Source organism: Nanorana parkeri, unplaced genomic scaffold (assembly GCF_000935625.1).
Source record: "Nanorana parkeri isolate BGI_ZX_2015 unplaced genomic scaffold, ASM93562v1 scaffold140, whole genome shotgun sequence".
Classification (NCBI taxonomy): Eukaryota; Metazoa; Chordata; class Amphibia; order Anura; family Dicroglossidae; genus Nanorana; species Nanorana parkeri.
The window spans coordinates 341,764-356,560 of NW_017306408.1; the positions used below are offsets into that span (position 1 = coordinate 341,764).

General features: G+C 42.3%; 1 protein-coding gene across 1 annotated transcript in view; it reads left to right on the plus strand.

Moving 5' to 3' along the window:
* The window catches only part of ARHGAP15 (Rho GTPase activating protein 15), a 409,873-nt gene that overhangs the window by 244,790 nt on the left and 150,286 nt on the right, over window positions 1–14,797 (plus strand). The window contains exon 11 of the mRNA XM_018554050.1: window positions 9,680–9,778. Coding sequence (XP_018409552.1) covers window positions 9,680–9,778 — 99 coding nt within the window. The remainder of the gene's footprint in view (window positions 1–9,679; window positions 9,779–14,797) is intronic.

The window sequence follows — 14,797 nt, forward strand, 5'->3', positions numbered from 1 at the left end:
AATGCATAGACTCCTGCAGCCTTTACTCCAGCCCCTGGTCCAAACTCAGGTACAGACCTTCTGTTAATGGGACCGGAGGATGTAATCAATGATCTACAAGTGCGGTGACATCACCACATTAGTACACCCTTGAGATCTACGAGTCCCTCTACTGTGGTGGAAGATGGGACTTGTAGGGACGTGGCAGAGCCACACACCAAGTTCATAATTAAACAGAATCCATCAGGGAGAATAACCCTGCAATTCTGGTGGGGCACTTTAGGGGTGGGGGGATCGCGATGTGTCCATGTTCAGTGTTACACCATAAATATGAGTGCCACATGAAACATGTTTCAAAAGGTAGACTTAACCTTTACAAAAAGAGTAAAGCAATGACAGACTTTATCTCTTACTCAGGACTGGGAAAGAAAAAGAGCAGAGCACACCGACAACCTCCACTAGTGATGTGTTTTGGGGACACCCCCCCTTCATCAGTCTCTGAGCCCCAAAACTTGTCTGTAGTGACTATGCACTAAATCAGAGTTCTGTTTGCCGACATTCTATATAGTAGGGGTAGGGTAACCTATTTAGCTTTTTGGGTGAAAAGTGAGCTTGCACTTTAAAGCCTATCTCCAGGAAAAGTAAAAAATATAGTAAGTGGGCATACCCCTACACTGCAAGGGTTTACTGCCTTAAAATGTCTAGGGTAGCTGTGTAGATAATTTTTTCTTAACTGATCACCATTAAGCAGGCCCCAAGATGGGCACCTATACTCTCTCCCCAACCCCCACAACCAATGTGGAAGCTAGACATTCCCCAGGGCAAAGGCTCAGAGTTGCTCCCCCCCCCCCAAGGGAGACGTTCTCCATCCACACACCCAGTGGAGCCCCTGCTAAAGTGGTTCCTAGGTCACACACCCCCCAGCCCCCCTAGCTTTGGTCCTGCCCACACACCCTGTGTTCTGGAGGCATGCTGATGTCATCAGGTAGTTCCATAGCCCCACATTATACTTGAGGATACATAGGGACAGTCCACAAGGGGAGGGAGGTAAGTGCTGACTACTGGGGTAATGGGGATCAGGCAAATAAATGTCCTTTACACAACTACCCTAGACATGAATGAGCAGTAAACCCTTGCAGCGTGGGGATAGCCACCCTGCAAGGGTGGCTTTTTCTCCCTGGAGATAGGATTTAAAGTAAAATTTTAGGTAATCATTGCTGAGCTGAAAAATGATTTTGAAGGCATATATAAGTTTTACCGTCACCCGTGATTCACTTCAGTTTTTAACATTCCACTCAGATCCGCATTTAACTTTTAAATAGGGGTAAATATTTACAAAGGAAACTGTTGTGTTTGAAATAGATTTTATGTAAAAGATAAGTAATGTGTAAATATATTGTCCAAGCTAAAAAAATGATGGTGTTTTTGTAAGTTTCCTATTGACGTTCCATCTGTTGCTTGATGCATGTTGTACAGATCTCATGTAGATTTATGGTGCGAACCGAAGTCGCTAGTTTTACTCCTTCAGCCAATTCCTGAAAATGCTGCAGATGCCCTAAGATATTAAAACGGACTATTCTGCTGAACTTGGTGTGGGCGTTTCATTGGTTTTAAATTGTTAGCAGATGAAAGAATGAGGCTTGTAGATCGTGGGTATGGGACTTGGATCCCTTCTCCTGAGTTCTGTGAAATGGTCATTTTGTATGGGAACATTTGCTAACTTAATGAATTGTATTTCCTTACAATCCATGTGCGTGTATTTAATGAAGAGCTATTTTCTTCGGAAGTCCCAAAGAATCCAGTTTCCTGAGAAAGTCTGAAGTTGCATTTCTCTGTTTTGTTGGGGCAATGATGAACAACTTAAGTTGTTATCCCCAAGTCTATTAAAATGTACCTCTAGCCAACTTTGTATGTCTTTCTTTTTATTAGCTGTAGATAGAGAAGGGGATGTTCAGAACTCCTGTCACCTTTGCGTGAAGAACTAGGCAGGCAACTCATGCGTACTTAAGGTTCTAAAGAAACAAAACTGTCCAAATATAAAATGTATTGTATCCAAAGAGCTCCCCTTTTATCAGGGCTTTCATGAAGGTGAAGGTTGAATGAATATACAGTGAGTTACTATTCACAATTGAGCATGATCATGCTCATGTGTTTTTAAGCTTCTGGTATTTGGGTTTTGGCCAATAGAAAGCAGTACCATATGACATCATATGTTGTCATTGTCTTTGTATATGCTTCCTGTTTTTTTTTGTGTGGTGTCTTGTGTTTATTGGAGCTCCCAATTTGGGAGAATTATATGCTCCAATTTCTTCCTAGGCCCTCTGCCGCTTGACATGCTTCTTGTTATGGGCATCATAGTGGTTCTTGTGGGCCCTCACCAGGAGGGTGAAAGTCTGCACATCCAGCATGGACACTCATGCAAAAATGCACGAACAACATGCTAAACCCATTTGTGTTGCTATGTAATTCTGTCCCCAAAAAAGCTTCTGTACTATTTCTCATAACAAGTGTACTTCGGGAAATGCGCAACAAATTACTCGGGGGTGATTGTAGGCTTATAGTGTGATTGATCCTTTCTGGGGAACTTGCCTATTCACATGATAGTAATTATTCTCTCCACCAATTACTTCCTGGGTTCAACCTTCACCTTCAACAATTTTTTAAGCCCCGATGAAGGATGCACTCTTTGGCCCCCCGAAATGCATTAGATACAAGTATGGAATGCATCAAACTGCTTTATATCTGGACTATCATTATGGCTGCAGCAGTCCATTCTTGTCTCTCTCTTCCCAATCTGAAGTATTCTTTCATAACATTCAGTAGAGATAGGCTGCCTACCCAGTGCAATATACATATGTCCAATCCCCTCTGAACCCATGGGAGCAAGCTTCAGTTTGGGAAGAATTTGCAAGATTTTTTTAGCCCCCCCCATTACATCCCTCCTCCGCTTTAATTATGCGGTTTGAGGGATCATTCTGTAACCTAAGTAGACAAACTCAGTAATGTAACTCTAGATATAAGGAACAGTGGTGGACCTAAGGGACAATGGGCCCTGGTGCAAGATTTTTGTTGGGCCCCCCCTGCTCTTACAATGCCCGCACTGCCCATCTGAGAGCCCCATTGACCACCTGAGAGCCCCACTGACTACCTGAGAGCCACAATGAACACCTGAGAGCCCCACTGACCATATGAGAGCAGGAAAACAAGCTCAGGGCTCCCACCGCTTCTGCATTATGGTGACTTACATAATTATTACATTATTATTACAATGTAATAATAATAGAAATTAGGAAGTGCACAATAAATGCGCTTGAAATATCCGGAAACTATCCTCAACTCCCACATCCCCCCACAACCAATATTTTATACAGCAATGCAGAATACCATCTATAGCCTTTGCCGTATAAAGTATTGCTGGAAGTTGTAATCTTCTATAGGTGTTACCATTCTGCATTTCTGTATAACATATTGCTGGGAGTTGTAGTGCTATATAGCTGATGCCATTCTGCACTGCTGCAATGCAGAATGGCACCAGCTATAGAGGACTGCAACTCCCAGCAATACTTTATACAGAAATGCAGAACGACAACGGCTATAGAGGACTAAAACTCGCAGCAACACTGTATACTGAAATGCAGAATGGTAACGAATATAGAGCACTACAAGTCTCAGGAACACTTTACACAGAAATGCAGAATGTTAACAGCTATGGAGGACTACAACTCCCAGCAATACTTTATACAGAAATGCAGAATGGCAATGGCTATAGAGGACTACAACTCTCAGCAACATTGTATACTTAAATGCACAATGGCTATAGTGGACTACAACTCCCAGCAACACTTTTTCAGAAATGCACAATGGTAATGGCAATAGGACACTAAAACTCCCAGCAACATTTTATACAGAAATGCAGAATGGTAACAGCTATAGAGGACTACAACTCCCAGCAATATTGTATGCAGAAATGCAGAATGGTAACCGCTACAGAGGACTACAACTTCCAGAAATACTTTTTACATGAATGCAGAATGATAACAGCTATAGAGGACTACAACTCTCAGCAATACTTTATACAGAAATGCAGAATGGTAACAGCTAAAGAGAACTACAACTCCAAGCAATCCGTTATATAGAAATGCGGAATGGTAACGGATATAGAGGACTACAATTCCCAGCAATACTTTCTACAGAAATGCAGAATAATTCCATCAGTTATAGAGAACTACAAACAATGTCACAGAACACACAGAACTTAGGCACAGAGAATAAAGCACTCACCTTAGCTGACTGTCCTGGGCAGGAACACCATGCAGCAGGGAGAGGTGGTGGGCTCTGTATTCAGGTGGCTGCTCGCTGGCTCCACCCAGCCAAGGCCCCAGGGGTCCCTCACAGTGTGCCTGCAATTATGTATTTTTGCCTCCCAGCTTTCTCCCGGCCTCTTCCTCACTGCCGGGTGGCCGTCGCCCCCCGCCATCTCTTGCCCTATTCTGCCACTGGTATTGTGCCTGGGTCTAGAGGCACAACAGGATGTGAGAGGAAATCTGTCCAAATTAAGGAAAAATCCCCTCTTAGGCAGCTGTCACAGGAACAGCCGTCCTCATTGGAAGCTTTTCTCCCACTCTCCTGTTCAGGAGAGAACTGTTAAATGTTGGATTTTCCCCAAGACAATAGAGAGGCTGAATCTCCCCATTGGGAACACCGACAGCAATAAAAAAACCTGATAAAGGCTCTAACCATTCTTTATTCTATCCTAAAACCAAAAAGAAATAGGTTTTGTCTATAAATACACCTCAAAGCTAAATGCCAGACAGACAACTAAATACAAAGCCCTCACGGGCAGGGCCCTCCTTACCATCTTGTCTTAAATTGTATTGTGACTGTAATGTCTTCCTTACATTGTAAAGCGCTGTGCAAACTATTGGCGCTATATAAATCCTGTATAATAAAAGGTGAAACAGGCAAGAATTTACTTGCTTGCTGAATGTGTCATTTGAGTCGGCCAATCTTATGATCTAGGAGCCCCCTGTCAGACATCACAGCCAGGTGACTTTACTTCTCTCTACAACAGTTAATGAATACTTCTTGATCAATGATTCAGTGCAACCTGTTGATTGGACAGTGAAAGGGTATCAAAATACTTGGGTCACCCCTGTGCTCATTCTGCTCTCTCCTGCTGCCAGTAAGCTACCAGTGCAAGATTGACAGCAGCTTAGAGCCAGATTGGCTTACAGTGCTGACTCTTCCTTGTTGCATTTTGAGTAATTTTATTCCTACAAGACATTGGAAAACCGCTTGTGCACCAGTTGAGGGTTGCCCATCAGTAGTGGATTCTACAAAGGGAAATATGAAAAATATTCATGTTTAGCGAAACAGGAAGTTCAACTCATAGCAATATCCTGCTGGTCAGCCGGACAAGAAGTCAAAGAAAATCTTCCTAATGGGGGACAGAGAATCTAATACAATTATATCCAAAACATTTAAAAGTTTGGTTTGAGCTTATTTTAGGTCAAACAATTACAATAACTGATTGTTTCCACATTTTAACAGCCACCATCTCATCCCATTCTGGCTTCCACTCATTCTCCTTATTCTCATGCCCTCCTCCCCCATTGTTCCCCGTGATGCCATCACTACAGACGCAATCTTTGAAAACATCACATCCATTAACCCCCTTTGCCTTAAAGCTGCTTAGAAACCATTTGACATATTTATGGAAACCAACACAATTAACATTACAATCACCTTTCCATCATTTGTCAAAATACGACGAAGTCAAGGCACGTGAATGCGCTCATTTGAAATTGGTGAGATCTCACCTGATGTACCGATGTACTCGAAGACGGGCAACATGTCGACCGAGAGACACACCGGCAAGGAATCATCTCACGCTAAACTGCAATTCATTATTTAAATGTGATTGCACAATTAGCAGGTGGGGACGCAGTCGCATCATACATCCTTCATGGCGGGTGACATGTCATTAAAAATAGCAACAAACAGGAATCGCTAACTTCTCACCTACACCCGCTTTATTGAAAAACATTAATTTAAGAAACATGACAAGAGAGAGCCAGTGATGTGTCTGAGACTTATATTAGATTTAATTAGCATGTATTTCCACATCTTGACATGCAAGCGAGAGGTGTTTATGAATAATTACTATGTTAAGATACAAAATTAACCCGTTCACTATTGGTGGGAGGCTGCAGAAAGCAGGTAGAAGTCTAGGAAACGTGGCTAACGAGGAAATCATTATAAACTAAGCTATATATATATCATTTGCATGTACAAAGCAAGGCTACTTTAACAGAAGGAGTAATTTCATCACATTGTATGGGGCTGATTTAAAATAAGTAAAGCACAGCCTATGGGGAGGGAAAAAGTTGGGGGTGTTGCTTATAACCACCAATCAGGTTTAAAGTAGTATTAAACTCTCAAACTTTTTTTAATAATAAATCCAGATCAAAAAAATGTAATTGCCCAGCATGGTATGTCTTTAAATTTTTGCACAATCACTTACAGTCATCATGTTTCCGAACAGTTGACTCCAACTCTCTCAGATTCCCTGAACTTCCTGTCCAGTACAAGATCACAAGGGACAGAGCGGTCTCCAGCAGCTGTTCATCTACTAACTTAGAGAAGGGAGGAGTGAGAAAGTAAGAAGGAAGGAGGAGCGGGGAGCAGGGGGGAGGGAAGTGTCTTGCCTTGCTGGGTCTGTGTGTGTTGTGGAGACACACACACACAGCTTACTAGCACACACAAGGACCTTGCAAGAGAACAAGCTATCAGGACCAGTGCTCAGGGGACCAGCTAATTCTGCAGGAAGCTAAAACTTTTAAACATTAAAGAACAGTAATATCTATTGTAAGTTATTTCATCAGCATTTTAAATATTTTAAACTCCTTTTGTCCTTAATATCACTTTCAGTCAATATACTTTGCTTCATTTTTAATAAACCAGAATCTGTAATTCCAATGGGACAAATGTGGGGTGAGGCATCATATGGTGGAGGGGGGATCAGATATGGAGGGGGGCACATGAGGAAGCACAGATGAGTGAGTATACCTTGCTAGTAGACAAGTGCAGCAGATAAAAATTAGTTTAGTTTCGGATTTCGTTTGTTTCGTTTTTGGAATTCGGATTCGTATTTCGGATCTGATTCGGAATTTGTGTCGGATTTGGAATTCGGATTCAGTTTTCGGAATTCAGATTCATCTGTGCTTCATCAGCTTCTTTTGGGGGGTCCTAGGTGACATTAGGGGTCTTGGAGACCCCTGATGTCTCCATAAAGAGGACCTGTCACATATTTTGCTATCACATAAGGGGGTTTTATTAGCCCCAGTATGTGATAGCAATAACGTTTAGTGGGGGGGAAAAAAAAGGAAAAAAAAATTAAGTCGTCCCCCCCCAAATTTAAAGTTACACATAAAAAAGAATAAAAATTTTTTTTTTAAAGTCCCCACCCATACATACACGCATGCAAACATGCGTCGGGGGCGCATACGTGCAAAAAAGACGATTGCGCCCATTACGCCGCACATGTTACATATCGCCACGAACGTCCGAGTGAGAGCAATACGTCTAGGGCCATCAATCACTGATAACACTAAACTGATGAGCGGTAGTTTTCTGTGATTTTGCGGGTGCACGCAATCTTAAAGCTTGACATGTTTGGTGTCTATTTACCCGACGTGACCCGATCTTTTATATTTTACCAAAAAACTGGGTAATAATAAATGTTTCCTAACATAATGTAAAAAAAACCTTTTTTTCCCAAAATTTTCTGTAATTTTTCCTAATTATAATAAAAAATAAAAACCCCAGTGGTGATTAAATACCACCAAAGGAAAGCTCTATCTGTCCCTAAAAAATGGTATAAAATTCATTTCAGTACAGCGTTGCATGACAGAATAAACGTCAGTCAAAATACTGCAGCGCTGAATACTGAAAAATGGCCTGGTCAGGAAGGGGGTCTAAACACCTGGTCTTGAAGTGGTTAAATGAAATGCTTCCGGATGATTTCGGATATGTTATATTTCGGAAATTCGGATGTTCCAAATCTGCAAATTTCCGAAATTTCATCCGAATTTTGATTCGGAACGAAAGGAATCGCACATGTCTACTTGTAAGGACCTGGGCTATCAGGAGATTGTCACTATGCCCTGAATAAATAAAGTGACATGGCCTCTAGGCAAACAGCCAGCTACACATTTCAAATACATATACATAAACAGTTTTACCTTCCAAAAGATTTGCAATTTTGTTCATTCAGTCTTGTGATCCCTGCAGACTACACTGTGGTTAAGCCATACAGCTTGGCCAAAGACCTGCCCCAGTCTGTGATTGGACAACAAAGGAGCAGCAGCACAATGATCAGGTCAAACCTCTGCCCTGTCCCTAATGTAATTATGTTGACACTAAAAAGTAGAGCCCTGCCTGACTAAAATATTGCCCCTTCCTCTCCCAATCAGAGAAATGCTTTCTAGCGGATGATTTGAGGATCAAATTTATATACATATTTATTGTCTAATTCTGAAGATAAAAAATTACTGTATGCACACTAGACATGTGCGATTTGTATAGTTCCTAATCAAAATTCGTATGAATTTTCTGAAATTTGGACATTCGGACACATCCGAATATCCCAATCCCAATGCATCCAAATGTATATTAATCCGAATTTCCATTTCGAAATTTCAGATCCTGAAATGACTTTTCTGGCCAATCAGATGTGTTTTTCGGTTTAATGCATCTAAATGGGACTGAACATAAGTTTTTGTTATGGCAACATGGGAGCCATAGTATATACATACAATACTAAAGCTGAGGCTCCCAGACCCAAATGGCATTCAGGATCTGAATTCCTGAATTGCCTTCGGGAGCTCCCGAAGGCCATTCGGGTCTGGGAGCCATATACATATATTTCTAAAGCTGAGGCTCTCAGACCTGAATGGCCTTCGGGAGCTCCCGAATGCAATTAGGAAATTCGGATCCCGAATGCCATTTGTGTCCGGGAGCCTCAGCTTTAATAATATATGTATATGGCTCCCAGACCCATATGTCTTTCGTGAGCTCCTGAATGCAATTTGGAAATTTGGATCCCGAATGCCATTCTGGTCTAGAAGATTCAGCTTTAGTATTAATATCTGTATATGTTTTGTTGTGGTATTCACAACGAATATTCGTAAACTTAACCAAAACTAACGAAAATTTGGATCTCACCCGCATCCGAAACTCGAACCAAATTGAATTTTGGACCGAATCCCGAAATAACTAAATATCCAAACCCAATTTCTCAGCAGTCTACATGTCGAATGCACAGTGCACCACATGATCCATTAGGCCTGGAATTCTGGTGTTATTTAACCCCTTCGTGACTGACGATGTACAGTGTACGTCGCCAGCATCGGGGCTGTTTAAACAGACTCCCGGTGACTTTTGCCGCCGGGACTCTGTTTAAACTTGTAAAGCCGACAGTCTGGCGACATGGATACAAAAAATGAAAAAAAGGCCTCAGTCATGAAGGGGTTAAAAAAAATATTTAAACTGCACCAAGTCAGTAAAGATGATAGTACATACTCACTGTGGGTGTCAAACAGCTATAGACGTAGTGATGAGACATATTTTTTTCATGTTATATACTTGCTTTATTGCAGTTTTATATCTCACACCATCAATTTGTCATCTTTCTGCACAGATCAAGCGTTTGGATGTCACCTGGCAATACTCTGCCAACGTGAAAACTCCACCGTTCCTCAATTTGTGCGAACGTGTATAGAAGCCGTGGAGAAGAGAGGTAGGTGTCAACAGTAGCGACAGGTCAGCTTTTACTGGCCAGTCCATTAACAGTCAGGTGCTAACACTACCTGGGGTTAGCACTATTTGGGTCCACTGCTGGCTTATATTATGCACTCTTCCATATGTAGTCTGCCTATTCTCCCTGTACCTACGAGTTTGGATACTTCTTTAGGTCTGAAGAAAACTCTGACAGGTCTCTAAACAAATCAAAAGGCCAGTTACCTGCAAAAGAAGAGTAGTATACTAGGGATGCGACAATACCATTTTTTCCAGACCGAGTACAGATACTTTTCCTCAAGTACTTGCCGATACCAATTACCAATACTTTTTTTTTAGTGTCATGTGAGAGTTTTTCGAAAACAATACAAACTAATGATTTTAGGACAGTTGTGGAGTGCCAGGGCCAGTCGAAGCTGCAACCGCTGTGACCCCAGTAGGTCTGCCACTGACTCCAAGCTGTAGGGGGACTACAAATCTCAGCTATATATTATACATCAATGCAGAACACCATCATCTATAGAGGAGTACAAATCTCAGCAATAAATTATACAGCAATGCAGAATGGCACCAGCTATAGAGGACTACAAATCCCAGCAATACATTATACAGCAATGCAGAATAATAGCATTAGCTATAGAGGAGTACAAATCCCAGCAATACAATATACAGCATCAAGAATAATACCATCAGTTATAGAGGATTACAAATCCCAGAAATACTTTATACAGCAATGCAAAATAATACCATTAGATATAGAGGAGTACAGATCCCAGCAATACATTATACAGCAATGCAGAATAATACCATCAGCTATAGAGGAGTACAAATCCCAGCAATGCATTATACAGCAATGCAGAATATTAATACTGTATTTGCCGGCATATAAGACGGGTTTTGAGACCTTAAAACATCCCCCGAAAATCGGGGGTCGTCTTATACTTCGGGTACATACGGAAGGATACGGTATACTGTATGTAGCTTAGCCTACATACAGTATACCGCGCTGAGCCAATCACGGCCTGTATTCATTAATACAAAGCCTGCCGTGATTGACTCAGCGGAAGATGGAGGACACAGCGGGGATCGTGGACAAGGTAAGAGACTGTAATCCCGAGTGTGGCTCAGGGGGTTACCGCTTCTGGTACTGAAAATTAACCCCGAGCCACACTCGGGAATACCACCATGGATGTTAGTGGGTGCATTTAAACATTATTTTGGGCTATACTCGTCTTATACGACGAGTATAGCCCAAAACCTATATTTTAACACAAAAAAGTGGGGGTTCGTCTTATACGCCGGCAAATACGGTATATGACTTTGCTACATACTCTATGCTGTCACTCTGCTCCAGGGTGCCGGCCAGATGTCTCCTGTGGAGGGTTTCAGGAGGGGGGCGAAGGGTGTGGGAGGGGAAGATGTGCGGGCCGGCTGAAGCGTTGTAAACAGCAAGCACGTGACCTAAGGCAGTCGCTTCAATTTGAAAATATAAAGCACCAGTTTTAGGTTTTAGGTCGAGGCATTCTCACAAATACGAGTGCATGTGAAAATGGCCAGTATCGGCACTGATAAAGATACTGATATCGGTATCAGTGCATCCCTATAGTATACTCAACTCTTCGGAATCCCATGTTTCCTACCTCCCCTTCATTCCAGTGTACTTGTCCTTCCTCTGACCCCTATGAAACAACGGGACTCAGCAGTGACATAGGAATTGAAGAAAGGAGCCACGGTAGGCAGCAAGGTATACAGGCATCACTCATAGAAGTACTGAATGTCAAATATACTTCAGAGGCTGCAGTGCTGAAATTAAAGAAAGGTAGAAGACATGGTCCACCAGAGAGTTGAGCATACCATATCTCCTCTTGTAATGAACTGGCCTTTTGATTTATTGATAGACCTGCCAAGATTTCCTTAAGTGGCACTCTGGAGAACCAGACTCTCATTCTACAAGTATGAGGTCACACCCTAAAATGCCTGCTATGCTACATGCAATGGGTGTCCTTTTAGGAATAATGCTAGTTTTGACAGGTTCTCTTTAATAAGATACAGCTACATCAATGCTGGACTAAAAGCTAGTTTGGTTGCCCCTGTAGTTGGTAGTTACAATGCGTGTGATGAGTAGGGCACCGATTTATGGCAAGATCTATCTCAGATAAATTCCTACGGTTGTTGAGAAGCAAATAAATTGCTAATGGTACATTATTAATAACTTGACCATAATTATTGTTACTAAACATGATTACACATTGCCATAAAAGAGGAATTAAAGTAGGAGAAGCATTTATTTACTGCAGAGCAAACATTTTTTAAGGAGTGCATGATGCAATTTATGATAAATGAAGCGTAGCAATGAAAGGATGGCATGCCCAGAAAATTGCTGTTTTTTTCGTTTTATCATAACATTTTTTAATATAGTTTTTGAACTGCTCGGCGGCAAGTGAAAGGCAACGCAGTCCTTTTAGCATTCATATAATAATATATTAGAGCTAATTTCACACCTATCAACACATAGTGGACACTAGAATGGAAGAATTTGATATTGCCCATATTTAAAGCCCCAATAAACTTTCAGTTTAAATCAGCTCAATACATTCCAGGTGCAATGAAACAAAAGGTGTTCAAAGTTTTCCAGTTTGTTTTTTCTTTGGCCACAGTCAGTAGAATTAGGGTTGTGACCTTTTCTTCAAGTGGAACCTGAACACTCTATCGCTGTGCGCACCAATTTCTTTTTTTTTGTGTGTGGAGAATGTAGAGGAGAGAGCGAGGAGAGGCCCCCCAAGGAGAAAGAGCAAAAAAAGACAGTCAGGGGAGGGAGTAAGGAGACCGGCTATAGAGGACTACAAATCTCAGCAATACCTTATAGAGCAATACAAAATAATATGAAGCTACATACTCTATGTTGTTCTGGGGTGGCGCCCTATTGTCTCCATGGTCTCAGGTGGCCTGTGTGGGTTCTCACCAGGGCTATGCAGGCTCTCAGGTGGACTCTGTAGGCTTTCAGGTGGGCTATGCAAGCTTTCAGGTGTACTCTGCAGGCTCCCAGGTGGGCTATGTGCACTCTTGGGTGGGCTATGCAGGCTTTCAGATGGTTGTCTTTGGGGTCTCAGGTGGGCTATGCGGGCTCTCAGATGGCTGTGTGGGGTTTGAGGTGGGCTATTTGGGCTTTCAGGAGTGCTGTGGGGTAAGTGCAGGGGTCCCACCTGGGGTCCGGAGGCAGGCAGCGTTCTGTCAGGAAGTAGCTGGAAGAGATGTGCCCGATGGTGCCTGGCACTCGTGGCTCACAGGAAGATGCAGCTGCCTAATGTCCTGCGCTTGCTGGGGACCTCAGGCAGCCACATCTGTAAAAATCGGCACTTAGTGTCGGCACTTAGTGTCTTGTGTCCGGGTGTCTAGCTGGCCTGAAACCCGGACACAAGACCCGGAAACCGGACTGTCCAGGTGAATCCCGGAGAGGTGGTAACCCTAAGTTTATTAGCCTATACCCTGGCAGGTGTTGAGAAGAAATTTTGTTTTCTGTGTGGAAGCAGCGGTCAATCTGCAGAGGTTTGATACACCTGTTGTTGAGCCAGACTTATTATAAAGACCCTGTGCACTTTGTATAGCCTAAAAGGCTTCCTATGATTTCAGGTGGAGTCAGGGCCGGATTTACTCAGCTGCCACCCCTCTGCCGCCCCGAGGCCGGGCCTTGTGGGAAATCCGGGCCTGGGTGGAGTGGAGCATGTTTGATTGACTGCAGATGTTAACAGCTTTCCAGAACTCTTATGGAAAGATGTTCGCAATTAACACAATTGTCAGGGCCAGGGTTGTCAAGCTATTATGGACCCTTAGAAAGGCAGAACCTAGACTCAACTTGAATCTAGCAGCCATTCTCCATGGGAATACATAGACTATTTACTTAGGATGGTGGCAACAGTTGCTTGCCATGGGCAAGGGAGAGATTTCCTCACCAGGATTCTGTAAAGACCAAGGTGGGGAAACTTGGCTGATGCTTTTCTTAGTGTAATAAGCTATAATCTAAGGTATATCATTATGTGTATTTAATAATGTATTCATTGTGGTGGACTGGATTCTTGGATGATCTTTGGGACTCATTTCAACTTATCTCCAGATGTTAAAACTGCTATAATAATCCAGAGAAGCCAATTAGACATCAGTTTAGCACATTCACATCTACCTATAGACCTTATGGGTTACTGCCTTTTGCAGATTACAAACTGCTCTTCTATATAGAATGAGCCTGGCTGACTTCTGACTTTTGGATGTCTGTTTGTTTTGTTGCAGTCATCATGCTGTTTGCTCCAAACATTGTAACTAAAAAACTTGGCACCAGCTCTTAGACTAGACACAGGGCATGTGAAGCTTGACTTCAGTATTTATGCAAGCTCCTGATGACATTTTTCGCTGCAGAGAAAGCGTGTGGAGGTGCCAGAACTGCCTGAGGAAGGTTAAGGTTCAGGAGAACTAACATTTTCCTGCTAGAGAACCTTGCTCAACAGACGGCTTGGACACCCCGGTGTCATGGGAAATAGTTGCTTTCTAGTTATGGGAATAAACTTTGTTTAAAAATAATATTTTGTGCGTTTGCAAGAGGATCTGATGTGAGAAAATTAAACCTTCTGGGGAGAAAGGGATTAAGTGGCAATTTTGGAAGAAGCTAATTGGAATTCAAGGGTTTGGTTAGTTCACGTTCACAGACTTGTCAAGATTCACAAATGTTTGGATCTATTCGTGGTCAGTTGTGAAAGAGAACTCAAAAAAACAAACAAACAAAACTTTGGGAATAAATATGCTAAATAAATATATACCTGTTTCTGAGCGGAAATGAAGGAATTGTTTGGAAGAAAATGTGATGCATCTGAATTTGGGGCAGGAATTGCCCGACCACCCAAACAAATTAGATATTTACAATTTGCAATTCAACCCAATTGTGGCCCCTCACCCATCCATGAAGTGTGTAAATCTCACACCTGTTGGGAACTACGATCAATAGCTAAAGCCCAGGCAAACAGCTAAATAC